The 27669-nt window shown below is 38.6% G+C and overlaps 1 protein-coding gene across 18 annotated transcripts in view; it reads left to right on the forward strand.

The window, feature by feature from the left end:
• The window catches only part of PTK2 (protein tyrosine kinase 2), a 428530-nt gene extending 405391 nt beyond the window's left edge, over positions 1-23139 (forward strand). For 15 of the 18 annotated variants that reach the window (XM_043978984.1, XM_043978985.1, XM_043979000.1 and 12 more), the window contains 7 exons: positions 3846-3908; positions 11717-11756; positions 12210-12316; positions 16158-16166; positions 17810-17965; positions 19028-19108; positions 21828-23139. In XM_043978984.1, the coding sequence (XP_043834919.1) occupies positions 3846-3908; positions 11717-11756; positions 12210-12316; positions 16158-16166; positions 17810-17965; positions 19028-19108; positions 21828-22040 (669 nt within the window). In that variant the 3' untranslated portion in view covers positions 22041-23139. The remainder of the gene's footprint in view (positions 1-3845; positions 3909-11716; positions 11757-12209; positions 12317-16157; positions 16167-17809; positions 17966-19027; positions 19109-21827) is intronic. The other 3 variants (XM_043978999.1, XM_043978998.1, XM_043978994.1) reach the window with 1 other exon arrangement.
• Positions 23140-27669: the final 4530 nt, after the last annotated feature.

Below are 27669 nucleotides of genomic sequence, written 5' to 3' on the forward strand. Positions count from 1 at the left end.
GATTTAGGAAAATTATTTTGTTAGCTATTTGGAGGATGGACTGAAGAGGGGAGACTAGAAGATTGGAATCCAAGTATGAGGCAGCTGATTTCATAGAGACATGAGGTTGATAAGGACCTGAAATTGAGTAGCAGTCACATGAGTGGAGGGAGGGAAATGAATACAAGAAATGTGGAGGTGGCACAGTGCTAAACACTAGGGATACAGGAGTCAAGAGGACATGAATTCAAATCCAACCTCAGACATCTGACACTTATTAGCTGTGAGACCCCGGGCAAGTCACTTAATCTCAATTGCCTCAAAACATCCAGGGTCATCTCCATTCATCCTGATATGTATCTTACCCCATGCACCCTGGTGACTCTACAAGAGAGTGTGAAGCTGGTGACCTTACACAGCCTCCTTCACTTATATCCAATTCATCTGCAAGTCATGACATCACCTCCCCATGTCATGGTCCTCTTCAAGAATGAAGTACACACACTAAAAAAGAATGAAGGACAAACAAGAATTACTACAACTGGAGATGGCTATACTTTCAGTGGAGATAGGGAAGTTAGAAAGAGAGGGTTTGCGCTCATTCATGGGCTTTTGGGGTGTGGGGAATAGATTGTGAATTCTCTTTGTTATGCTGAATATGGGACATCTAGTTGAAAATGTTCAGTGCTCTCTCACTATCCTTATTTATCTTGGCTATCAGCTCCCTATTAGCCATTTTTATTCTAACTTTTCCAGAAAGAAGGTTACTCTCCTTGTAAAAGTAAAATGAAAGTTGAGTAGTTCTACCTTGTCTCTCTTGAGTTATCATCATCTCATCAAACTCTTTTCCCCAGTATAGCTTTTTAAGTCTTTAGCTGTCCATTAGCCTCAGTTCATTCCGAGCCTTAACACTCCTGACAGTATTTCATAAAATCATGTAACATCCGTCCTCTTTTACCTACCCCTGCTTCTATCTTCTGTACATGCCTTTTTTTTAGAAATCTAAGTTGATTGATGAGTTACCCCTGTATGCATTCTCTTCAGACCATTCCTGGTTTTGCTCCTTATCAGAATTTCTTCTCTTTCTATCTTCGGAACCCCATTGGTGAGAGCTTCTCATCCCTCTTGGGATAACTTCCCCTGTAGAATTTTAGTCTATAAGGTCACACCTATCCTTCCTCTGAGCACTTTGAAATCTCATGTGACAGTATCTGTTTTGCTTAACAGATTCTGTCATCTTCCTTGTTTGTGAGAATCAAACCCTGAATATGATTTCCCCTTCTTGGTTCTTCCACTTTTTGAAGGATGAAATTTTCATTCTGCTCACATAATGTTGTCATCCTTGACTCCTCATTTTCCTTCACATGCCTACAATGTGTCCATTCCGTTGTTTGACTGATTAACTTTATCACAAGAAGTCAAATGAGTATGTCATGATTATTTAGTACTTTATAGTTTTAAGTTACTTTATGCTATCTTATTTCACTTAGTGTACACAGCTACCCTCTGAGGTAAGTATCACAAGCATTGTCATTCCATTTTTATTGTTGAACAAATTGAAACCCCAAGAAGGTAAGTAATGTGTCCAGGGCCAAAGAGGTAGTGAATGGAAGAGCCAGCACTTGAAGCCATCTGGCTCCCAAATTCGGTGATCTGATCTTCCTTTGGGTCATTTCCTTTGAAGAAAGCAGTTCAGTTAAAAAAAATTTTTTTAATGCTAATAGTTAATCTTATTGAATTAGAATTTGCTTATATGTAAAGTTTATCAATTTGATTGCATAAACTTTAGAGATAATATACCAAAGAAACAAGGTAAATTTGATCAAGAAAATCAGTACTCAAAATTATACTTGTTCTGGTCAAAACTAAAATGTTTTTTATTTATTCATTAGGAACCCCAAATTTGGGGGAAATTCATCTAGGCTTTCCATACATTTGTACTTTCTTAAAATATGTGCTTAGGGGCAGCTAGATGGTGCAGTGGATAGAGCACCGGCCCTGGATTCAGGAGTACCTGAGTTCAAATCCAGCCTCAGACACTTAACACTTACTAGCTGTGTGACCCTGGGCAAGTCGCTTAACCCCAATTGCCTCACTTAAAAAAAAAATGTGCTTAGACATTTTTAAGCACCAAAATTAGAGGCTTCTAGGACACAAATAAAAAGATGAGTGTCTGGTCCCTTCCAGGGCTAAAATCTTGTGATGTTGGGCCTCATTAAGAAGTGTACCCTCCATAAGTAAGGTGAAAGTCATGCTTTATCTGAAGTATTGTGTTTGGTTCTGTATGCCACAGTTTAGGAAGGACATTGACTAGAGAGTATACAAAGGATGGCAACTAGAATGGAGGGGAATTCTGAGACAATGCCACAAGAAGAAACCAGGGCTGGATAGCTTGGAGATCAGAAAATTCAGGAAGCACCTGTTAGCTCTTTTCCAGTACTTGGAAGGTCTATCATTTGGAAGATTCATGTTTCTGCTTAGCCTCATAGGGCAGAACTAAGTGATTCAGGCCATCCAAGAGGGAAATGGACTGACTGAAGAAGTAGTTGTGTCATCCCTATATTCAGTAAACTCCAGTGACTCCCTGTCACCTCCAGGATCAACTACATAATACTCTGTTTTGTGTTCAAAACCCTTCATAACCTAGCCCCGAGTCCCCTACCTTTCCAATCTGCTTTTTTTGTTTTTTTGGTGAGGCAATTGGGGTTAAGTGACTTGCCCAGGGTCACAGCTAGTAAGTGTTAAGTGTCTGAGGTCAGATTGGAACTCAGGTTCTCCTGAATCCAGAACCAGTGCTTTATCCACTGCACCACCTAGCTGCCCCCTCCAATCTTCTTAAACTTTACACTCCACCACATCCTCTCTGATCCAGTAACACTGGCCTGCTGACTGTGTTCCACAAACAAGACACTCCATCTCCAGGTTCTAGGCATTTTCTCTGTCTGTCTTCCAGGCTTGCAATATTCTCTCTCTTCATCTCCACCTGTTAGCTTTCCTGGCTTCCTTCAAGTCCCAGCCAAAATCCTGTCTTCTATGAGAAGCCTTCTCTGATGCCCCTCAATGCTAGTGCCTTCCCTCTATTGAGTATCAGTCAGTTTTCTTCATTACAAGTCTTCCCACAGAGATTGTGTGATAGCTTGTCAAGCAGACAGTAGTCAAGATCCTTCTTTGGGTAGGGATTGAAATAGATGAACTCTGAAGGTCTAGGCCTCTGTGGTGTGTGCTCCAAGACTAGAACCTGTTGTCCCAGACTGGTTTTGTTGTAGCTTTTCTTTGGTTTTGTGTTCTTAGTCAGCCTTGTGCTCCTCCCCTAAAATGTCATGTAAACTAGCTTTTGTTCATTCTAGTAACACTAAAACTTGTTTGCTCTTAGAACGTAGAGGAAGATCAGATCCAGCTTTTTTATGAGTTTTCTGGATCCGGGGTGTAATTTTCAATGAAATTGGCCCCATTTGCCACTTTAGCAAAACAGCTAAATTCACATAAACTTAGTCCTAGCTAGGAACAGCAATCAATATGCCATATTTCTAATCTGAAGCTCAAAATTTTTCTCTTGTTAGAAAGAAAACATCCCTTGCGAAAGTGCTTGGCTGCCACAAAGTGAAATAAAATGATGATTTTCCCAGTTGTTACACTGGGGCAGCGATGTAGTCAGCATTTGTGTAAGCATGCCTGTGCAGTGATAAGAGCACTTTGCAATTTTTATATTGCGATATATTTCTAAAACTGGGCAAGTTCAGCTGATGTGGTTCACAAGTTTTTATTTCTGATTCTGGGAGGGATTTGATACACAAGTATTTATTCCAATTTTGTATTCTGATTTGTAAAGCCAAAAGTGAAACTATGGGAGTTTTCTGTTCTTTTAGAAACCTGATGTGAGGCTTTCTCGAGGCAGCATTGACCGAGAGGATGGAAGTCTTCAGGGTCCGGTAAGCAAATACAAGAGAAGTTGTTTTTATATATATATATATATATATATATATATATATATATATATACACACACACATACATATATACACACACATTTTTTAAGTTTCTAGTTTAACATGGATCAAAGTTTGCCACATAAAATGTTCACAGTTTTCAGGATTTGTAATATGAGACCAAGAACTGAAATGCTTTGGAATGAAAATTCCTTCTATAGCCAAAATCAATGAAAGTCTAAATTCTTCATACAAAATTCAAGAAATGTAGCTGGCAATATGTTAACATGAGGGGCCTTTTAACAAATAATAAACTGATTTTTGTGCCTTAATAGAATATATGCACTGTGCATATGGTTACTGAATTTATGTAGAAAGTTTTATGGCATATACTCAAATTTCCTGTTACTGTGAGATCATAAGAGCTTCCAGAATCTTGTTTTTATGTAGGAACAGCATCAAAAATAAAACTTGTTCACATAGCATTTTTCCTTCTTGGCATTCCTCTAAGACATACCTAAAATTCTCCTTATGAGAAAGAGTTTGAGATAGTTTCAAATATGTTTCTCATCTGGTATAAATACCAACTGATTTTTATAGTAAGGAAAGAATGTTCATTTCCATAAACAGCTACATCATCAAATGTACACAGGTGTCCTTTCTAATCAGAAATTGAATTTGCCTTACCCCGGTCCATTAATTGCTTTAGAGATAGATATGCTTCATTCAAGGTCCCAGAGAAGATATCTGAATCAAAATAAATCAATTTACACACACTTACAGGCATGCATGTGCCTGTGTGTATACATACGTACACACATGTGTGTACACATACGTATATAGACCACACTTGGAACTATTATAACTGAACAACTTTACTCCAGCCCACAACTTTTAAAAACTGCTCTATTTTAATTGTAGCTCAGAAAACAAAAACAGAAGATTGCCCTAAAAGGCCTTGTTTTTAACCACAGAGTATTATTTGTTGTTGTTGTTGTTGTTGTTGTGGAGGAGGCAATTGGGGTTAAGTGACTTACCCAGGGTCGTACAGCTAGTAAGAGTCAAATGTCTGAGGCTGGATTTGAACTCAGGTCCTCCTGAATGCAGGGCCGGTACTTTGTCCACTGTGCTACCTAGCTGCCCCCCATTCTTCTTTTTAATAGGATATTACATTATCTTTTATGTATTTGTTGGGTGGCTTCACTTTTCCACAGCACACTCCCATCTCTTAGTGTTTCTAAAGGCAATTTCTTCTTTAATTTTGTTCCACTGATTTGAGATTAATCAACAAGCATTTATTAAATGTTATGTTATGCTATGCTAAGTTCTGGGAATATAAAGAAAAGAGAAATCATAGTCCCTGCCCTCAAGGAATTTCGATTGTAGTAGAGGATACAATGTACACACACACACACACACACACACACACACACACACACACACACACACACACACACAAGAAAGAGAGAGAGAGAGAGAGAGAGAGAGAGAGAGAGAGAGAGAGAGAGAGAGAGAGGGTGAAAGTAGAAATTGTAAGAGTGGTGAGTAGACTTGGGTAAGTGTGAGTGAGGATTCAAGGATGGCACCAAACCTGGGTGCCAGGAGGATGGTAGCACCATTGGCAGTGATGAGAAGTTAGGAAGAGGCTAGGTTTTGCAGTAGAAGAGAAGTTCAGTGTTGGAATTCCCGTGGTTGTCCTCCATGTTTGCCCACTTCTTCTTGGTCTCCTCTGGTAGATCATCATCTCTATCCTGCTTACACATTGCATGTGTACCCCCAAATACCCTGGTCTCTCTTTTCTTTTCCCTTTACACTAACAGAGTCAAAGAAACAGAGACAGGAGACATCAAACCATATATTGTCGGGAAAATTTTTTAAGTCCGAGGGAAGAACGAAAATAACAAAGTTTCCAGGCTGAAGCAAATAGGTTTATTGAGAGAGGGTTAGTCCCCCAACAAAACCAATAGGTTTATTGAGAGGGTTTTAGCCTCCCAATAAATCCGGTCATCCAGGCATTGGGCCTGAAAGACCCAGAATTACACAATCCATGAGTTTATATACCCTTCCAAAGTTACACTTGTACAGTATTATATCATTAGTTGTACTTCTAAAATTAAAACATATTCTTAGGAAATATGAGGAACTACCTAAATGACTATAAATGTCAGCATTATGATGACAATAGGGTGGGTCATTGTCAGGCCACTGGTCAGCAACGTGAACTCTTTATAGAAAATTATGTCACTCATGATTATTAAAATATAGCATTGCTGACTACTAGATCTTGTGATATTACCTAATGCTTGTCGTTGGAAAATTAGGAAATATGGGAAAAGACTTAACCTTTTAACCTTATGCAATCTATATGAAATAGAATAAATCACAATTTTTTTAGTTAATATATTGATTATTATCTTAATCAAATCACTTATAACTATAGTAAATCTCTTATAACTAAGGGATGGGGAAAATCTCACAACATAAAGATGCCTACAAGCTGCTTACTGAATTAGAATACCACATATCAACATTATCTATGTTTTATTGTATTTTTTACTTCTTTTATTAAATCTTTCCCAGTTACATGTTAATCTGGCTCAGCCATACACAGGAGTGTTCTGCACATTTGACATCTCTGCTCTGTACTGGCTCTCTTGGTAACCTCATCATCTTCCATGGATTCAGTTATTATCTCAGTGCAAATGACTTCACAGATCTTTCTATCACCACCTACCTATTGAACAGATGACTGAATGTCCCATACATCTCAGATTCAACTTGTTCAAAAGAAAACTCATTATCTTTTCCCCTAAATCCAACCCAGGCAAAGGCACTCACTGCCTATGCCTCAAACCTTAATTCTTTAGCCTCTATTATTACCCCAGCTGGCCTGCCTTGCTTCTCTTCCTCACATAAAACATGCCATCTCTCATCTTCGTGCCTTTGCACGGGCCGTGCTCCATGTCTTACCTCCCCCTTTGAGAATCCCTGATTTCTGTCAAAGCTAAGTTCTGACTACATGAAGCCTTTCCTGATTCCCTATAGCTGTTCCTCCTGAAATCACCTTGTATATATTTTGTAGATGCTAATATGCATGTACATATGTTGTTTCCTTTGATTGGACATTGTGGAAGGAAGGGAACAAGTATTTATTAAGTGCCTCCTATATACCATGCATTGTGTTATGGTTTTTCAGCATTATCTAATTTGATCCTTACAACAACCCTGGGAGGTAGGTGCTGCTATTATACTCCGTATTTTTCAGATAAGGAAACTGAGGCAGACACCTTAAGAGATTTACCCAGGATCACACAACTAGTAAGAGTCAAGTCTTTCAGTCTCCGAGCCCAACACTCTTCACTGCCAACTAGTTGTCTCTTGTTTCCCCAGTATCTAACACAGCACTTAGCACATAATAGGCACTTAATAAATTCTCTCTGGTAGACTATCATTTCTCTGACATGATAGGACATGATAGGATATTAGAGTTAGAAGAGGAGGTCACCTATTTCAGAGAAATAAATAAAAATATAATGAAACAAATAATGTTAATTTGTGATTTTTCTAAGGCAATATGGGGCCCTGGGGAATTCATTTCTATTTTAGTTTGATGGGACTGCTTTAAGCCAATCTCCTTACTTTGCAAGTAAGGAAAATAGTAAATAACAGAGTCAAAATTTACTCCTGAATCCCCCTACCTTAGAATTCAGCGCTCTTCTCCCTAGCCCAAAAGTGAATATTGATGAACCTTTGCAAGGTATTAGGTGTACTGCAAAAGGAATTAAAACTACCAGCATCCTTCTTTAGAATAAAATTCCTTAATTTTAACCTGAATAATTCTAATATTACATAGAGAGTTTTTATAGTTTAAGTTTTATATAGCACTAAATATACAGAAGTAAAATTGATTTTTTTCAACCTGAATTCTAATTTCCAATATGTCTGTGGGGAAAGTACCTATCAGTTTCAATAGAACTTTTGAAAAATGATGTAAATCGCACATACTGTATAATTCCATAGGACCATAATGTAGATATGGGGCAGTGTTTATTACTGTGAGGTCTTAGGGGGAACATAATTGATACCTTCTAATGTATAAAGTATACTCATGTGGAAAAGGGATTCAATTCGTTTGGCCACAGAGGAGAGGAAGGACAAATAAGGAAAAGTTTAGGAAGGCATCTTTCCACTTAATCAACGTTTAGAGATGCCCAGAAATTAAATTAGTGAGTTCCAGTCAATGAGCAAAAATTAAAGACTGGATAGCTTTTGTGAGGGATCTCGTGGACCAGATTCATGCTTCCAGTAAGAATTAGACTGAATTCTCTCTAAAATCCCCATCTAACGGGGGCAGCTAGATGGCGCAGTGGTTAAAGCACCGGCCCTGGATTCAGGAGTACCTGAGTTCAAATCCGGCCTCAGACACTTGACAATTACTAGCTGTGTGACCATGGGCAAGTCACTTAACCCCCATTGCCTTAAAAAAAAAAAAAAATCCCCATCTAACTCTGCATTTCCATGGTCATACTTCCATAGTAAATTCTCTTGGATAGAGTTTAAGCTGAACTCATCCTATACCAAATTCCGTGCTCTGTGGTAGATTATGTTGGAGCACTATAATTTTAGCTCCAGAGTGTACTTGGTTTTGAAATGATACTGAACAATAAAGCAGTCACAGAATTTACCATGAAATTCCATTTTTCTTCATCAGCAAACTCTCAGAAAAGCTCTGCGGCCCCAAATATAAACTATAAAGGATGCCATTTCACAGTTAAACATGCTGTTTTTAAAAATGGTGGGGTTTTTTTTAAGTACAGACTACTGAAAACTTCTTTGAAGGGTAAACTTGGGAAAAGAAAAAGGAATGTTCAATATAAATAGTTGAAACCTGATAATTTTAATAGTTTATGCAGGAAGACATTAAAGCATACTTCTTTAAAACATTTTACCGCACTCGTGGTTGTGTATATAAGGTATTTATGTTATAGATAATTTAACTTTGTTCACCACTTTCCTAAATGCCCATTAAAAGGCCATGGTCACACAAATAGTAAGTGATCAAACCATGATCCTCAGATTCCAAATCCAACTAGCACAATCTATGAGCCACTAAGAGTTGATAATGTCCAATAATTCCACCATTTGGGTATGAATACAGACAGAAAAATAGTGTCAACTGAATTGTCTGTACTTACAACCAACATTTAAAAAAAAAAAGGGTTTAAGGGCAGCTAGGTGGCGCAATGGATAAAGCACTGGCCTTGGATTCAGGAGGACCTGAGTTCAAAGGTGACCTCAGACACTTGACACTCACTAGTTGTGTGACCCTGGGCAAGTCACTTAACCCCAACTGCCTCACCCACAAAAAAAAAAAAAACCGGTTTTAGGGACCAATTTTAATCCTTTTACATAGCCTATTTAATAAGAAACACAATAAAGATACTGAGGTTGAAGACAACTTGGACATTTTTAAGAATATTCCTTATGAACTCATTACAGACATGTTTAACCAATTGTCTTTAGCTCATTTTAAATAGTGCTTCTCCTGTGAGATGCTAACTCAGAATTTTTAAGTCTGTTTCATAAGATTTCAGCTGTGCTTTTATTCTTTTTTAATTAAATATTATTTATTTTGAAGCTATAAACTAGAACTTTTAATTTTTTTAAATAATAAACATTTTTATTTAAAGTTTTAAGTTCCAAATTCTATTCCTTCTTCCCTCCCCCCTCCCTGAGGTCATAAGCAATCAGATATAGGTTATACATGTGCAATTATGTAAAACATTACCATATTAGTCATTTTGTATAAGAAAACTTGAATTTTAAAAATTAAAGCAAAAAATAGCATGCTTCAGTCTATGTTCAATGTACTTTTATTCATTTTTGTGTTGGGGGGGGGGACAATGAGGGTTAAGTGACTTGGCCAGGGTCATACAGCTAGTAAGTGTCAAGTATCTGAGACCAGATTTGAACTCAGGTCCTCCTTGAATCCAGGGCTGGTGCTTTATCCTCTGTGCCAACTAGATGCCCCTCCCTGCTTTTATTCTTAATATAGGAGACCAAAGCAGGTATCTAACATATTTCAAAATGTTTTAATAATCAGTCCTATACCAATAAAGAAATTATAAGGAGATTAGATCCTTATAAAGTATTTAGCTATCAGAATCCTCATTAAGCAGAATTGCCATTCCTAAAACTTTGAGGGATATATAGTAACAATCTTAAATTAGAGGTATTTAAATTTTGTTTTCAGAAGAATTAATTGACTCAGCTATTGCTTGACACCTCTATTGACTTCCCTGTATTTTCAAGAAAACAATTTTTCCAGTTGTGCAAAAAGTTGTAAAGCTCACTGGTAAGCATGTTAGCAGGTGGGATGGAGAAAAGGGGGGAGAGAGGTTCCTACTGTGTGCTAGACACTGTGTTAAGTGCTTTACAAATATTACCTCATTTAATCCTCACAACAGCCCTAGAATGCAGGCTCTCCCTTCAGTGGAGCACATTTAAGGAGGACAGCCCTACCATAGAATAAAGGTTGTTTGGGCCTTGGTTTTCTTGTGCTTGACACATAATCTAGAAATGAGCTAGGATAAAACTAAACCTCAGTACAAATAAACACCTTTGATGAAATAATGCATAAAGGACACGTACAAGGAATGTTTGGGGGTTTAAAATTAAATTAGATTAAGTTTTAAAGGGCGTGAGGGGAAGAATATAGCTAAATTTTTTGAAAGTTCTGTATCATTTTGGTGAGTTTTCCATTAATCTGTTGAAATTACAGGGCATGGACTTTTTTTGGTAGCAGATCTCATTCTCAGGAGCTGTGAGCCACCAAAGGCAACTGTCAGCTATAATGGATTGTGGGGACAAGGGTAGAAGGGGAGGAAAATCCCTGCCTCTACCTTGCTGTACTCCTGAAGAAAAATGCTCAAAGAAAAAAGAGAAGAAAGCTTGTTTTTTGCATTACTTTTATAGCCCACAGAAGCAGGCAGTGCCTCTATGAAAAGTCTGTTCTCCTAAGTCAATCACTAGGCATTCCCCATGTCCTCTAAGCAAGGTACTCATGAACATACCCTTCATCCTTGGGAAGGTGTCCCTGAGATGCTTCCCAACAAAAGGTCCTGACCTGTCCAGCTGATCACACTTGCAATCAAGATAAATTGAATTCACCTATCACCACAGACTAGCTGTGTGATCCTAGAAGCATTTAATCTCTTTAGACCTTACTTTTATCCTATCATCAAATGAAGGAGTTATACTCATTGACCTCTAAGTTCCCTTTCACCTCTAAATCTTTAATTCCCTAATCAACTTCCAAAGAAAGTGAAAAATAACTTGCTTCAGTCTGTGTTCAATCAGTATCAGTTCTTTGGAGATGGATAGTATGCTTCATCATTAGTCCTTTGATATTGTCTTGGATCATCACATTGCTGAGAATAGTTAAGTCATTCACGGTTCTTCATCAAACAATATTGCTGTCACTATGTACAATGTTCTGGTTCTGCTCACTTCACTAAACATCAGTTCATATAAATCTTTCCAGGCCTTTCTGAAACCATCTTGCTGGTAATTTCTTATAGCATAATAATATTCGATCCATCATATACTGCAGTTTGTTGAGCCATTCCCCAGTTGATGGGCATTCCTTTGATTTCCAATTCTTAACCACCACAAAAAGAGCTGCTACAAATATTTTTGTACAAATAGGTCTTTTTCTCTTTTTGGGGTGGGGGGGCATTTGGACCTTTTTTGACTTTTAAATGGATTTATACTTTGTAAACAAAATGTACACTGAACTTTTTTTTTTAACAGACTGGTAACCAGCACATATATCAACCTGTGGGTAAACCAGGTAAGATCAAAAACATTTAAATTGTCTCATAATCTTGGGAAATATAATTAAACTTATCACACTAGGCTTCCAGGAAATATGCAAGTTATTATCTGATAGATTGATTTAGAGGTTTTAAAATGCCCTGGTGCTGTTTTCATCCCTTAGCAGATTTGATGATTCATAACAAATTCTTCTCGTCAGTAGCGGGGGACCTTAAAAAATCTTGATCATTGAAAAATATAAATCAGCAATGCTGCATGTCAGGAACAAACACCTCAATAGAATGTCATCTTAAGACCAGTTTCAGTGTGTTGTTAGCATTGGCTTTTATTTAGATATACTCTTATGGATTTGTGATCCCCTCACTATGAGGACCTCCTTCCTCCACTGGTGCATATCACAGCCATCCTTGCCTTCTCATCCTATGGAATGTTTATATACCTGTAATCATAAATCATTCCATCTAACTAGATCATGCAGCTCCACCAAAGAAACCACCTCGCCCAGGAGCACCAAGCCATCTGGGAAGCCTCGCCAGCCTCAACAGCCCTGTGGATAGTTATAATGAGGGAGTGAAGGTAGGTCCCTCCCATACTGGCAGATATTCTTGTCTGTACCATATTTATGATAGTATTCCAACATTCATGAAGTGTCATCAGTGTGCAGAGCACACTATGGGAAGATAGAAAGTTCAGCTTTCTTAAGCTCACAATATGGTAGGGAGAGAAGGCAGTATATCTGTGATACACAATAAAGGATAAGTGTAGTGGAGATTTCCAAAATAAAGTGCCACATCAGATCTGAACGGGAAGTTCATTACTTCTAGTGGGAGGGAGGGAAGAGATCAAATAAAACTTCCAGAAGGAAGTAGCATTTTAATTGGTCTTTCCAAAGTTGTATAGGAATTCCATAGGCAAAGAACAGGAGTGGGGCTTAGGGTGAGGATGAGGGAGGGTATCCCAAGCCTAGGAAACAGTATGAGCAAAGGTAGGGAGATATTTTAAAAATACAGGATGCATTTGGGGAGCAGAGAATAGTTCAGATTGGCTAGAACGTGGGGAGTTAATATGAATGAGAGAAGGCTCAAAAGGTGGTAGCTTAACATCAAGGGCCTTAAATGTTAGTCATGGGCATATAAAAGCCAATATAGTAACTGGGACACTTATTCCTTAAGTCAGTACTGAAAGAGGGGGGAAAGAGAAAAGATTGCAGTTTTGTGAGGAAATCTGTTCACCACTTACTCTGAAAACACTTTAATCAAGTATTTGTCCAATGGGTGGTAAACATTTTTAAACCATATGTGTTTTATAGTTTAATATGATGGATGTATTGTGATTTCTCTGAAAACATCTCTCCCCTTTCCCAGTGAGTCAGTTTGTTTATTCATTGAAATGCAGAGCCAGCTTAGCTTCCTCTAGTCTTGAAGAGCAAAGTAACATGCCTGAGACAAATGAGAAGATTCTCTAGGCTTACTGACTCTGTAGATCTCAGTGCAATTTAAAGAGAAACTCTCGTTATTTTTCGATTTCAAGTCAAAATTCCACTAATTAAAATAAAGAAATACTACCTAAACATGACCATTCCATAGGTATTCAGCATGTAAGCAAATAAAATTCATATTGGATCCTTTATTTGGAAGTGAGAGAGATATATGTATGTACATACATACATACTCACATACATAGATATGTACATGCAAATATGCATATACATACATACATATGTTTTTAATTGTACTTCAGAATTCTTAGGGGTGTTTATAGCATAAAACTGATTTTTCTGATGACATTAGCAAAAACAGTCCTGGACTTTTGTAGCTTTATCCAGAGTTCTGGAGTAATAGTTCTGTCATCTGTGCAAGTATATTTCTTTAAAATAAAAAGGTCCCGGGGCAGCTAGGTGGCACAGTGGATAGAGCACCAGCCCTGGAGTCAGGAGGACCTGAGTTCAAATTCGGCCTCAGACACTTAATATTTACTAGCCGTGTGACCCTGGGCAAGTCAGTTTACCCCAATTGCCTCACCAAAAAAAAAAATTTAAAAAAGGTCCCCCCCAAAGTGAAAGTAATGAAATATTTTTGCAGATCATTGAAACAAGCCATAATGAACCATTTCAATTAACTTTTTTCCTTGTTGTTAAGTCATTTTAGCCATGTCCCACTCACCATGACCTGATTTGTGGTTTTCTTGGCAAAGATTCTGGAGTGGTTTTGCCATTTCCTTCTCCAGATCATTATACAGATGAAGAAATTCAGGCAAACAAGGTTAAGTGATTTGCCCAGCGGCCCATAGCTAATAAGTATCTGAGGCCAGATTTAAACTCGGGTCCTCCTGACTCCAGGCCCAGTACTCTATCACTGAACCACCAGCCTGCCTCTTCAGTGATGTCTTACTTAAAGAGAAAAATGGACTTTGGGAGTAAATCCACAGCTAGAATTGCATGGTCTCAAAAGTCACAGTAGCAATATGATCCATGAAAAAGAGCATATAATTATCACATGGTTACTTTCAAATGTCCAAAGTTCCCTCAGTTTAATTAAGTTCTCTTTCCAGTGGCATTGATTACAGTTTCTGTACATTTCACAAGGAATTAGGTTGGCCTGAAAACTTATCCCCTAGTCACCAACTAGTTCTCAGGGGACAGACACACTAATCCATCATGAGGCCCATGCTCAAGGACTTTCCACTTGCTTTTATTCTACCAACAATGCCTTTGAGAACCCAGTGCCTCTTTTGTTCTATGATAAGGCATCATAGGAGGTCTTGATGCATAATTTTCTAGGTTAATAGAATAAACCTTATCAGAAAATAAGATGATTGTTTAAAACATATGAGGTATCAGGGCAGCTAGGTGGCACAGTGGATAGAGCACTGGCCCTGGATTCAGGAGGACCTGAATTCAAATCTAGCCTCAGACACTTGACACTTACTAGCTGTGTGACCTTGGGCAAGTCACTTAACCCTCATTGCCCAATGTGTGTGCACAAGTGTAACGGTTGAGAGTGAAATGCTGCCAGGGATTTTCCAAGTTGCCAAGTCTCAGAAAGTCCAAGATCCAATAGCAGACATTATGGCCTGCAACTTTGTTCTCCAGATTTCATGCAAACACACATTCCTCCCCCAACAATCATCTGAGGGCCCTCCTGCTACTCATAGGTCACCATGGTCAAAGTGTTACCACTTAGTGGCTAGTTTCTGTTTGTGTCACTTACTGGTCAGTCCCAGAAGGAATTAAAGCTTCAAGTTTCATGGAAACAAACAGCACCTTCTTCACTCTGTCTGAATGCACATTCTTGTGCATTTGACTAGTCCCTTTTCCTAATAGTTATCTATTTTCCTGTAAAGACCCTCATCAGGAAACTGCACAAATGACACGAGATGTTAATATAACTTTTATTTGAGCAAACATTACTACTAGCTAAAAACAAAAACGCCATTCTGCACAGCCTATGATAGCTAGACAGAATCAAGACTTGGAAATCAGGCCGGTAGACATGTATGCCTCCTTTGTATGGATGAAATTTTAGTCTCTCTAACCAAGGGATCTCTGAAATTCATGCACCAGAAAATTCACTTTGTAACCTGGGGGAGGGGTACAGAATCTTTCTACATTAGTTTACCCGTGTCTGTTTAGTTATAGCTATACAATCCTGATATTTCACTATATAAATAATAAATGAAAAAATAAATTCAGTTGGAAGGAGTATTGGCTACTTCCTTTTTTTTTAAGTTTTAGATCCCAGTCACTGAAATCACTCCAGAAGTTCCCATTCTGTTTAAATATCCTCAACCAAGGGACTTGATTCTAGGAATATAATCGGTTGCATTTATGAAACTAGGAACTATTTCTTATCAGTCCTTTTGTCTCCATCCATGTTTAGCATAATACATTACACATAGTGGGGCACTTAATGTTGATCAAGTGAATAAATCTGGCTTCAAAGGGGGTTTCATACGCTCATTACAGGGGTTACAGAGTTTCTTCTGAATGTTTTAGGCATTAGGTTAGTTTCATCAGTGTCGACTTGCATACTGCTTCCCACTTTGAAAAGATGCCTAACTCTTGACCTTTTCTTTTTGCCAGATTGATTTGTTGCTCTCCAGCTTTGCATGTTTTTCCCCTGTTTATTTTGTACCGAGTGAGCATGGGATGCATGGCAAACCTCTTTGACTTAATCTGCTGATGTATTGGAACAGATTTCACAGGCACCGTGCTTCCATAACCAACAGAACAGCATCTAATATGCCAGGGGAATCACGAACTGCATCTTTGTTGCAGGCTTTTTGAACTAGCTCCTTTTTTGTCCTGCACATATTTTGTCGTGGGGTTGTTTTCAGCTACATTTATTAATATTGTTTTTCTTTTTTCCCTTCGTCTATAAACTCCTTTAACTTTTCCTCACCTTCCGTTCAACAATAGCCATGGAGGGTAAGCATATTACATATCTGTATGTCTGCTGTTCTCTCCTGTCACATCCATGTTCTCTTTGCATGCAGTTCTGTAACCAATGATAGGAAGAAACAAGTGTTGTATTTCTTTTCCTTGATCATGGAAACACATTTTAAATTCAGTCTTTCACTTATAGCACAGCCAAAAGCAGTATTTGCCTTTTCCCAGAAATGAAATGGACATTTTTGCACTAAGGGAACTCCTCTTGTCCTTTTGTATCTCATAGCAACACTGCCTAACAGCCAAGAGCAGAACTAATGTTCTATTGGTCTCACTCGTCCAAATAATCAAACACATTCACTTACGAGGCTGCAATTGGAAGAACAGATGCATATGTAGTTCTTGGGTGGTGGTGTTTCAGAAAAGATGATCCTGTTTGTGCTTGATTAAAAACGTTATCAACTGGAATTAATTGCTTTTGGAAATTTATAGAGGGCACATGTGCATTCCTTCTGTCAACTGTGCAGTGCAGCTCATGTATGGGAACATTGCATTACATTTCAAGATGGAAGAAACCTGGCATGATGTCCTGGAAAAGGCGCTATATCAGGAGTTAAGATACCTGGGTTTGAATCCCCCTCCACTTCTCAGGGCCTCAGTTTCCTCATCTACAAAGTGATAGGGTCAGACTTTAAAGTATCCACCTCCTCTGTGTGTGCCTAGTCCAGTTCTTCCATTTTACAAGTGAATAAACTGAGGCCTAGAGAAAGGAAAGGTTTTGCCCAAAATCACACACTAGAAGATAGCAGAGCTGGGGTTCACACCTATGTGTCCCAACCCCAAAACCCCTGTTCTTTTCCACTAGTCATTTCTAGTATTTTGTTGTTTTTGACAAATTGTGATCATTTTGAAACTGTCTGGAAACAGAACACGAAACTTGAAGTCAAGAAAGCCAAATCCAGGTCCTGACTACATTTGACCTGGGATATATCAGTTCCATTCTTTGGCCTTGTTTCCTTAACTGTAAAATTAGATGATTAAAGTAGGTGATTTCTGCTTCTGGCACTAACATTCTGCCATTTATGAAATAAATAATCATCTATTTAAAGAAAACTTCCTGAATATCATCTTTTAATGTGTAAAGGGAGTTCATGTAATTCATTCACCAGTCATAATCCCACCTCTTCATTCCCCCACTCCGTATCAACTTCCTTACATTCAGGGGCCCATCTGTGGTTCTACCACTTAAGCAGAGGTCCATGGAGAAAGACCCTAGGAATAGAAAGTCTGCCTTATCTTCTTCGGCCCAATAAATGAGCCTGTCTGTAATCTGGAGTTTCTTGACAGAGGAATAAAGTGTGCCAATTCTTTTCAAATGGATCATCTTGTTGGGTATACTAGATCACCTCTCTGAATGATCCTTTTGAGTTTTTTTATAGCTTATGTGATTGTCATTTCTTTCATTAACTGAGCTCAAAGTCAGAAAATACAAACTCCATTGTTTATGATCTAGATCAGTTGTTTTCAGTGTCATCTTCAAACCAAATGTCTAATGCACTAAATAAAACTTATTCGTGTTCTTAGCTGCTTTGAGCTCTGTTGAAAGCCTATCTTGATTTAATAAAAAGTGATGTGACCCCCCTCTGCTGGAGAAATGAGAAATAACCACCTTACCTCCTCAGCTGCAGCCCCAGGAAATCAGCCCCCCTCCTACTGCCAATCTGGACCGCTCCAATGACAAGGTCTATGAGAATGTAACTGGCCTGGTGAAAGCTGTCATAGAAATGTCCAGCAAGATCCAGCCTGCACCCCCAGAGGAATATGTTCCTATGGTAAAGGTAAAAAAAAAAATGACATGCTTATCTACATATCTACGTGTCTTTTATACACATATGTATTTATAACATGTTATGGTAATCCGATAAACACTCTGGTGATACATTTGGTAGTAGATGGTTTGGGGACTTTTCTCTAGAAAAAGGCTCAGGCTGAAGCTTTGGCACTTCTTTCAGATCAACAGAAAAGCTCATATTGAGTGAAAAATGGAAAGATGCATGAGAGAGACAATTATTTAGCACTCTTTGTCATGGTATCCTTTCCACATTTCTACAAAACTGAATCTGTCCGACAAGGGTTTCCTTCCCTAGTGTAACAAAAACATTTAAAAAAAAAAAAACATTATTCCAGTTTGAGGACTTGGTTAATTTGGGTCTCTAGCTTTTACTTCACAATGCCCTGTGTGGTTGACCTTCAGTCACTCTGTCAAATGGGAATAATGATACTTTCCCACAGACTTTAGTAAGTTTGTCCTGAGGTCATGAGAAAGAATGAAAATTTAAATGTCAAGAAAAAAAAAGAAAGGGACATAAACAAAACAGGATATTTAAAGTTAAAACACAATTTTTACAATATTTAATATCTAAGATTATGAGTTAGTAAACATGATCATATGTAAAATAACTTATTTTCTTTATTTGGACACTTCTAACTTAAAAATGAACTCGTTTTTTGTTTTGTTTTGTTTTTTTAATAAGATTAGGTGTGAAAATGCTTTAAGCTCTTTGGATTAATGGTGTCTTGAATTGTTTGTAAGGCTATGTTAGCACTAATTAGGGTGAGTAGATAGCATTGTCTGCTTGAATTAAAAGCACAAGATACACAATCAGAAAACTTGGTTGGGGTCCAATACTGCCTGTGTCATAAATGAGTGAAGGGACCAGAGCTACTGGACTCAAATTCTCTGGGTTTCAATTTGCTGATCTGTAAAATACGATGGTGGTAAGGAAGAGGAAGTTCTTCAAACAGAATGAAATGTAGTTGACAAAAAAACAGATCTTTGTGTTATTATGTTCCTGTTGAATACCCTTATTTCAGCACTTGCTCTGATTGTTGTCTCTTAGGAAGTTGGCTTGGCCCTAAGAACATTGCTAGCAACAGTGGATGAGACCATTCCTATGCTCCCAGCAAGCACTCACAGAGAGGTAAGGCAAAGTCTTGGACATGTACCTTCTCCTAGGGCCCTTGTTAGTGGTGCTGGTCACCTCTCTACTCAAGAGCCTGGCTTCATGTAATATGATTGATCCCACGTTTGCTTCTTCATTAGAGAGGTGCCTTGCAGAGAGCCGAAAGGCATTGTGGATAGAGTTCTGGACTTGTGAAGAATGCCTGAATTCAGATCTTACTGATACTTCCTAACCATGTGACCCTGTGCAAGTCTATTATTCCCTATGTACCTTATCCTCATCTGTAAAATGGGAATGGCATTAGCTATTGCACTGAACAGTTGTGAAAATCAAAGAAATAACATAGTTAAAGAAACCACTTTGCAAACCTTCCATGTAAAGGAGCTGCTCTTGTTATTTTCATTTTTTTTCCTATTCTGATTTTGCTGTTAGTCACTTCAGCATAATAAAATAGCAGTATTCCCTGATAAAGAGTGACTATATGACACAGAAATCATTTGAAAAGAGTCTATCAAAAAAAAAAGAGAGAGAAAAGTGGGGCAGCTAGGTGGCACAGTGGAAAAAGCACCAGCCCTAGATTCAGGAAGACCCGAGTTCAAATCTGGCCTCAGACACTTGACACTTACTAGCTGTGTGACCCTGGGCAAGTCACTTAATCCTCATTGCCCCACAAAAAAGAAAGAAAGAAAGAAGAGTCTATATTTTGCCTTGATAAAATAAGTTTCAGAGAATCACAACAAAAACATTACAATGCACACTACTTTCTCCCAGTGTCCTATTTGCAGCTTTCCCATCTGTATTTAGACTGCCTGAGGTTGGACAATCTCTACATAGCAAACAAGGCACAGTCTCATGATACCAAGCCACTAGATTCTCTAGGAGCAACAATACATGAAAGGAGGTAGAAGAAGAATGTTGTCCCCAATTACTAAGTAACATAATTCCTTTGAGAATGTAATACTGTTTTGCCTAAGTTCCTAGGAAGCTTCAGGCCTTGCACATTCTAGTCCCTAATAAAGTCTGTTGAACTAAATTCATAAAATGGCAAAATCCCAGAATCGAGGTTTTTTTACTGCTTTTCTTTCCTGACAACATCAGTTCCCTTCCCATCACTCTTCATAATCTCACCCCAGATAAGTATAACTGACTTTGGTACACAGCACGGGTATGTTTCCCAAGTACCCTGCTCACAAAACTCCATTTGGCTTCATTGTATAAATGAGGGTACTGAGACTACAGAGCATTAGTGACTTACCTGTAGTCCCTTAGCTAGTGAATGTTAAGAGTCAGAATTTGAACCCAACTCTCCTGATTCCAAGTCCAGTACTCTTTCTCACTAACCTGATCTGTCTCTCACTTGGGGTACAGTTATCGTTCTAAGACAATCTAGCTCCTATGCCCTTCCTATTGCTGTATAACCATGTATAGTTCTCTAAAGCTGTCATTGTGCGCAAAAGCTACTCAGGAATCAATTTGCAACCCTAGGTGTCCTTGTATTAGAGGGTAAAAACTTGTGCTTCTAGTTCAGTGCCTCAGGAATCATAGTTACCATTACCTCTGAGGAAAACTTGAGTGGTGTTTAAAATGGGGCATACAGGTATTGCCATCCAGGCAAGGGCCTTTATCAGTTCTCACCCAGGTTGGTTCTTTGCCTGGGAGGAAGTAGGGCAAGTCTTCAGACTTTCCCACACAAAGTAGACTTTTAGCAAAAGACAGGCTTTTTGCATTCCCTTCTTTTATCCTTTACCTCTAGCTGATTATCAGAACTGTTTTTCTAGTGCTTTATAGCTCAAGAGCCCCTACTGGTATGCTTTATGATTCATAACAAATATCAATTAGTCAGCAAGACATAATAGCTTGTAGTTAGAGATATTTGCTCTGATGTTATTACAAGGATATTTGGGGAAAAACATCTCCCCCTTCTTCCCCCCTCCCCCTCCAAAAAAAAAAAAAGTCTCTGCTATTCTCTCCCAAAAATACATAGAAAGTTCATGGGGAAATGGGCTCAAGCTTAGCAAGCACGTGAGACAAAGGGAATCCACAGCCCCTAGAAATTGTTTTGCTGTGGTCCTCAAGATGTTCCCCTTAGGTGTGAAGTCACCTTTTTGCTGGGCTCCTTATAAACCCTTGAATCTGCTGTTCCTCCAGTCTCTCCCAAGTCACTGTCCTGGGAGCACTATTAGAAGACTGATGAAAAAGTCCAAATCCTCTAACCCTCCAAAGTTCTCAAGGTCCTCTTCTGTCTGGAGGGAGAAGGGAGAAGGGAGATATGGGAGATGGGAGATGGGAAGGAGGCCGAGGCCAGGCCATTCCCCTCCCTCTTTTCCCCCAAGTAATTCCTTCTCATTCTATCTGGTTTAACAGGAACTTCTGTGGTGGTATAAGATGCCTGGGCTTTTGGTCTACTTCATGAATACTTGGGGGGAAAGGATTGGGTTTTATTACAGCAGCACTATGGTAGATATATTTGGGGGGAAGACTTAGACACGTTTTGAAATGAACAAGAAAGAAAAATGACCGGGCTCTCACCACTAGGAAGGGAGGGCCCTATGAAGTACCTGTGCATCATCTAGATGGGTCTGCTAAAGTGGAGATCATGGGTAAGAAGGCAAGCCAGTCCCTTTTCCATATGAGCTCCCCAGGCTGTTGTTCATTTTGGGCACTATACAAAGAAAATCATGAAATGATTGCAATTTGCCATCTATCTCATCCTGATCTGACTCTCTTGTTCTCCCAGATTGAGATGGCCCAAAAGCTGTTGAATTCGGACTTGGGTGAGCTGATCAACAAGATGAAACTGGCACAACAATATGTCATGACCAGCCTCCAGCAGGAATACAAAAAGCAAATGCTAACTGCCGCTCATGCACTGGCTGTAGATGCCAAAAACTTATTAGATGTCATTGATCAAGCAAGATTGAAAATGCTGGGGCAGGCCAGGCCCCACTGAGCTTGTCAAGGAAAGCTATTTAAGAGTTGTCTCAGTCTCACTCTTTTGAAGATGTCGTCCAGCCTTCCACCAGCAGTGAAGATGAATCCTGTGTATTCCCTTGGGTTGCCACCAACTCCTGCTCCATCTTGTAGAATGACAGCTGGTAGAAAACTGTTGCTCATTTCAAGTTTAACCACAGATTTTTGTTGTTTTTGATTTTGTTTTTGTTTTAATCATGATCTTCAAATGGTCTGGGATCCAAAAATATGACATTTTGAGAATGAAGTTTGTACACAAGAAGCTCGTGAGACTCGTGAAGAACAGTTTCATTTTTCATACCGTTCTAGAGGATGCGTGTGCCCAATGGGGTCAAGGGATTAAAATTTTAAAGCTTGAACTGTGCAAGCTACAGATTGGGGGAAAAAAGTATTGTGAAGTGGAGAATTCTGGGAAACCCAAAGGGCTGAGAATTCTTTTGCCTACAGTACAGATATTATCCAGACTGGAATTTTTTAAAATTGAAATACTTTAAGTTGCAATATGCTAATCCCAATTTACAGAGAAAGAAAATCAAAGCTATATTTTGAAGACTTCAGTCATTTCAGAACAAACTAAAGTTCTTTCCATCTTTCCTGCCTTTTCCTTTCATGTGGATGTGTGAAGCATTTGGTTGGAAAGTAGCTATAGGACACAACTGAAAAAACTCTTCTCTTTTTTCACCAGATAATGTGCCAGTTTTTTGTAGCAATGTTATTTTCCATGAAAGCAGAGACGCTGCTTTGCACCAGAGCACACTTAAAGTGCATTTGGAAAAGAGGTTCTGTAACCATCCCTGTTCCCCATTTTTATATAATTTATAAAGAAAGATTAAAGCCATGTTGAATATTTTAAAAGCCGCTGTAGTTAACTAACCCATCATTGTGTGTCCTTCTTCTGGGGAAAGCACTCCCACAGAGTGGTCGTGTTTTCTTTTGTTTTCGAGTTATGCCATCCTTTCTGTTAAATAATAATGAAAAATACACTCCCTTTAGTTTGTTGGGGGAAATAAATTATTCTCAGGAAGAATATAATGAACTGTACAGTTACTTTGACCTATTAAAAAGGTGTTACCAGTGAAGTCCATGGTGTAATTTCTTTCCTTTTGGTTCTGCTCCTCAGCACAGATACATCTTCCTTTTTAAGAAGGCTCTTGTTACGTTTTCTCCTCTGGGCATTCTTATTTATTTATTTATTTATTTAGTCATTTATTTGATTTGTTTATTTAATTTATTTAATTTAATTTATTTACTTATTTTATTAGTTTTATTTATATGTATATATGTGTGTGTGTATATATATATATATATATATATTTTTTTTTTTTTTTTTTTTTTTAGTGAGGCAATTGGGGTTAAGTGACTTGCCCAGGGTTACACAGCTAGTAAGTGTTAAGTGTCTGAGGCCGGATTTGAACTCAGGTCCTCCTGACTCCAGGGCCGGTGCTCTATCCACTGCGCCACCTAGCTGCCCTCCTCTGGGCATTCTTAAGGATCTTGCCTCTAAAGAGAAAGATTTAATCAAGCAACCTTGGAAAATAAGACTACTTGAGATCTTTTTGTTTAATATATCATAAAATTCAAAAATAGTTCTCCAGTTGATATTGGGGAAGTTTGATTTAAAAATAAGTAAATAGGGGCAGCTAGGTGGCACAGTGGATAGAGCACTGGCCCTGGAGTCAGGAGTACCTGAGTTCAAATCCGGCCTCAGACACTTAACACTTACTAGTTTTGTGGCCCTGGGCAAGTCACTTAACCCCAATTGCCTCACTAAAAAAAAAAAAGTGAATAGTTCAAGTCCAGCTTCAGACACTTGACACTTACTAGCTGTGTGACCCTAGGCAAGTCACTTAACCTCAATCGCCTCACCAAAAAACAAAAGTAAGTGAATAAGGCTCTAGCCAAGCAAGATATTTCCATAGGAATCTAGTTTTGGGGGAGAATATTCTTAAGATTAAACTTAAGAAATCTGACCTGGATGGAACTAAGTCAGGTCAGAATTGCCTGGCATATTGAAGAAAGCATATTGAATTTAGAGTAAGAAGACAAGGTTCAAGCCCTTGGTCTGCTATACAACCTTAGACGATCTTGGCCAAGCCACTAACTTCCCTTCTATAGGCCTCTGTTTCCTCCCTCTGATGAATGTAAGAGATTTGGACTACATAATTGCCTCTTCATTCCTGTGATTCTAGAATAAGGGACTGCAACAGCTGGGTGAACATAATAGTATGACCACAGGATGGAGAGTAGCTAACAAAAGGGATTCTTCCTAGGAGAAAGGAAATGCCTTCCTCCAGGTCAGGCAATGGCACATACTCAGGACATTTAACAGTTCCCACTTAATGGAAATAGATTCTTACATTATAGTCAATTGCTTCTCTTTAAAAAAACAAAACCAGGGGGCGGCTAGGTGGCACAGTGGATTAAAGCACCAGCCCTGGATTCAGGAGTACCTGAGTTCAAATTCGGCCTCAGACACTTGACACTTACTAGCTGTGTGACCCTGGGCAAGTCACTTAACCTCCATTGCCCCGCAAAAAAAAACCCAAACAAACCCAAAACCATAGAATTCGTGTCCTACTTTTCTGACTTCTCCATTTGGTCACTAAGATAGGGGTCCCTGGCCCCTAGAGACTCTTACTTGGCTTCAGACAGTCATTAAATGAATAGATTTTGTTGCCTTACTTAAAATGTTCAACCTGCTTTGTTCGGCTCTGTTTCTAGCCTTCGCACCTTCATCAGTCTCCTTGATTTTAACTCTTTTCATAAGGATCATGGACTAATTTCCCACAGTCTCTCCCTATTTAAAACTCAAACCATGGCACTGTGCCTTAAAGTTCCTTAAGTGATTCTTGAATATGAAATTCAGGTCTTTTACCCTTACTTCCGAATCTCTCTCTATCCGTTCTTATACCCCCCAGTGTTAGATGTTATACTGAGAGCTCTACTTCTAGGAACTAACATCCCAAGCCATCTCTCTGCCCTCTTCCCACTTCTCACCAAGATATTAAATTCCAAGGTCCTCTGAAGTTTGAATCTAAGAAACTTTTTCCTTCTCTAGTGAGTTGTTTTGTGCTAAAATTTCTTCCCAGTGCTCTGTGCTATGAAAACATTAAATACAACAGGAGATTGATTTTTCTGTGCTCTTTTTGGAAATTATCTCCATGAATCCATTGTTGATAACCAGTCGCTAAGAATGCCTTAAAAAGAGGAAGTTGGATTCAGTTGTGACTAAACAAAGGGAAAAAAGTTTTCAGAATATGCTCTTTCACTTTGTGAAATTTCCCACCTCCTTCATTCATTCAGATTTTTAGCCCCTTGGGTACTCCTCTCTTGGTACAACTCAAAGCACCCAAATCAGTGTCCAGTATTCAGTGATATCTACACTATGCACATTTGACTTGAAATCAGAGCCATACCACCCATCTTAAGACTAATGTACGGGGCTACATGTTCTATTCCTTCCCTCTCCTTGTCTTCATTCTCCTTAAAAGAATGGATGTGCCCAACTTTACTGAGTGTTAAACTCTGGGGTTGAGGGAACCAACAAGTGAATAAGCATATTTAGAGGGATTCACAGCTAGGAGCAGCAGACTGTGATTATAGAAATCCAAGAGGAAATTTAATTTACCCAGTGTTTATTTTCAGAAGGTAATAAATTACTTGGAACTGGTGAACTTACATCATGATTTGGCATTTTTCCAGGGACATCCTGGCTTCCCTTTGATGAGACTGCAAGTAAACATAAAGACCTTCTGTAAATTCAAGAAAGAAAAGAACCAGGATAGTTCAGATGTATGAACCACATTTGAGGAATGGCATAGTGATGTTGTTTCTGAAGAATAAAATCAGGGAATGCCAAACAAAAAGATCATGGCATCCAAGTTCATCTGTGATTTTTTTGTCAACGTAGCGGTCATTGAATGATTACTTAATTTCTCAACTCAATCATAAAATGATATGGTGGAAAGGCACTTAGTGGAAATCATTCCACAATTAGTGAACATTCTCTCCAATGCTATAAAACAGGCCTTACCCTCAAATACCTTAGAAATATGGTAAGAGAACATGCTATAATAGCAGTGAAGGTGAAGTCGTTCACTGACTTCAATGACCCGGGCTTGCTAGCAGTGATATTAAGCAAATGGCGCCACCTCTATGAATATGTTTCTTCCTCTGTAAATGAAGATCCCATTAGCACTCTGTACCTCATAACATTGTTGCAAAGCTCATATAAGGAACATAGCTTATATTAGTGTAACAGTCCCCTTTTTCTGGCCATATATCAAAAATGGCGATGAAAAGTAGGGATGTCCAACATGGAGAAAACGAGCTGCAACCATGTTCGTTATTGCAAGGGCTATCACACAGAAGAGGCATTATTAAGTTCATTCTTGGCTGCAGCATATCAGACTAGGATCAATGGATGAGAAATTATTGGAAAGCACGTTGGGACTCAACATAAAAATTCCTTAACATTATATTGACCAAAAATAGAATGAAATGCCTCATAGGCTAGTGAGTTCTCCATCACTCACTGTATTCAAGCAGGTGGCTGTATTCAATGAATTCTTACATCTTTTATCACTTTCACTTCTTTATAATTCTACCATGATCAAATTGATATGTTTACAGAGCATCACAGCTAGCTGGACAACCATGCCCAAAGAGTGTTGATAAATGTATCCATGTGACCTGGAGATTAACTTACCTGCTGAAGAACTCTGACCTTGACACCTCGCTGCTCAGCACTATATCAAGGCATGGATAAAGACAAAAAGATATGCTTATCAATGTTTTTAATAATCAGGATTCAAAGATCTTTTGAAAGGCTGGTTTTATATGCCTAAATCAAAAAGACAAAATGAAGTATTAAAACAGGGTTAAATGTAAAGGCCTGTATTTACATTTTTTTAAAAATCAACTATGGGGGCAGCTAGGTGGCACAGTGGATAGAGCACTGGCCCTGAATTCAGGAGGACCTGAGTTCAAATCTGGCCTCAGACACTTGACACTTACTAGCTGTGTAACCCTGGGCAAGTCACTGAACCCTCATTACCCCACAGGAAAAAAAAAAAAAAGAAATGAAATGAAATGAAATGATTGGAAGAATTGCTGTTGTTTAACTTGTAGAAGAGAAAACCCAAAGGGAAATTTGGGGGAGAGAGGATTTAATCGAGTCTTTTATATTAGGAAAATATACTCCTATATTATTCTACTATAGTAATATTAGTAAAAGAGGGAGTTGATTACTGTGTAGTTACAAAGGACCAATAAATCTGGCAGATTTCTGCTTAATAGAAGAAGGAGCTCTCATTGGTGAATGGTACCATTTGTAGAAACAGACTGCCTACCCCCAAAATTATAATAAGCCTCTGATCACTGGAATCGTTCAAAAACCAGATGATCATCTGTCAAGAATGTCATACCCACAGAACTGGGTAGAGCCTTAAGGGTCATCTCTGCAACAAAGAAGAAGCATACTTGTCTGAGTTCTCAGATCAAGTATATGGGGTAAAGTCAGAACTAGAACCCAGGTCTCTTGTTTTCTGTGCAAGATTCTACTCCAGCATACTGTCTTTTTTTTGGGGGGGGGGCAAGGCAATGAGGAT

Source organism: Dromiciops gliroides, chromosome 1 (assembly GCF_019393635.1).
Source record: "Dromiciops gliroides isolate mDroGli1 chromosome 1, mDroGli1.pri, whole genome shotgun sequence".
In the NCBI taxonomy this organism is placed as follows: Eukaryota; Metazoa; Chordata; class Mammalia; order Microbiotheria; family Microbiotheriidae; genus Dromiciops; species Dromiciops gliroides.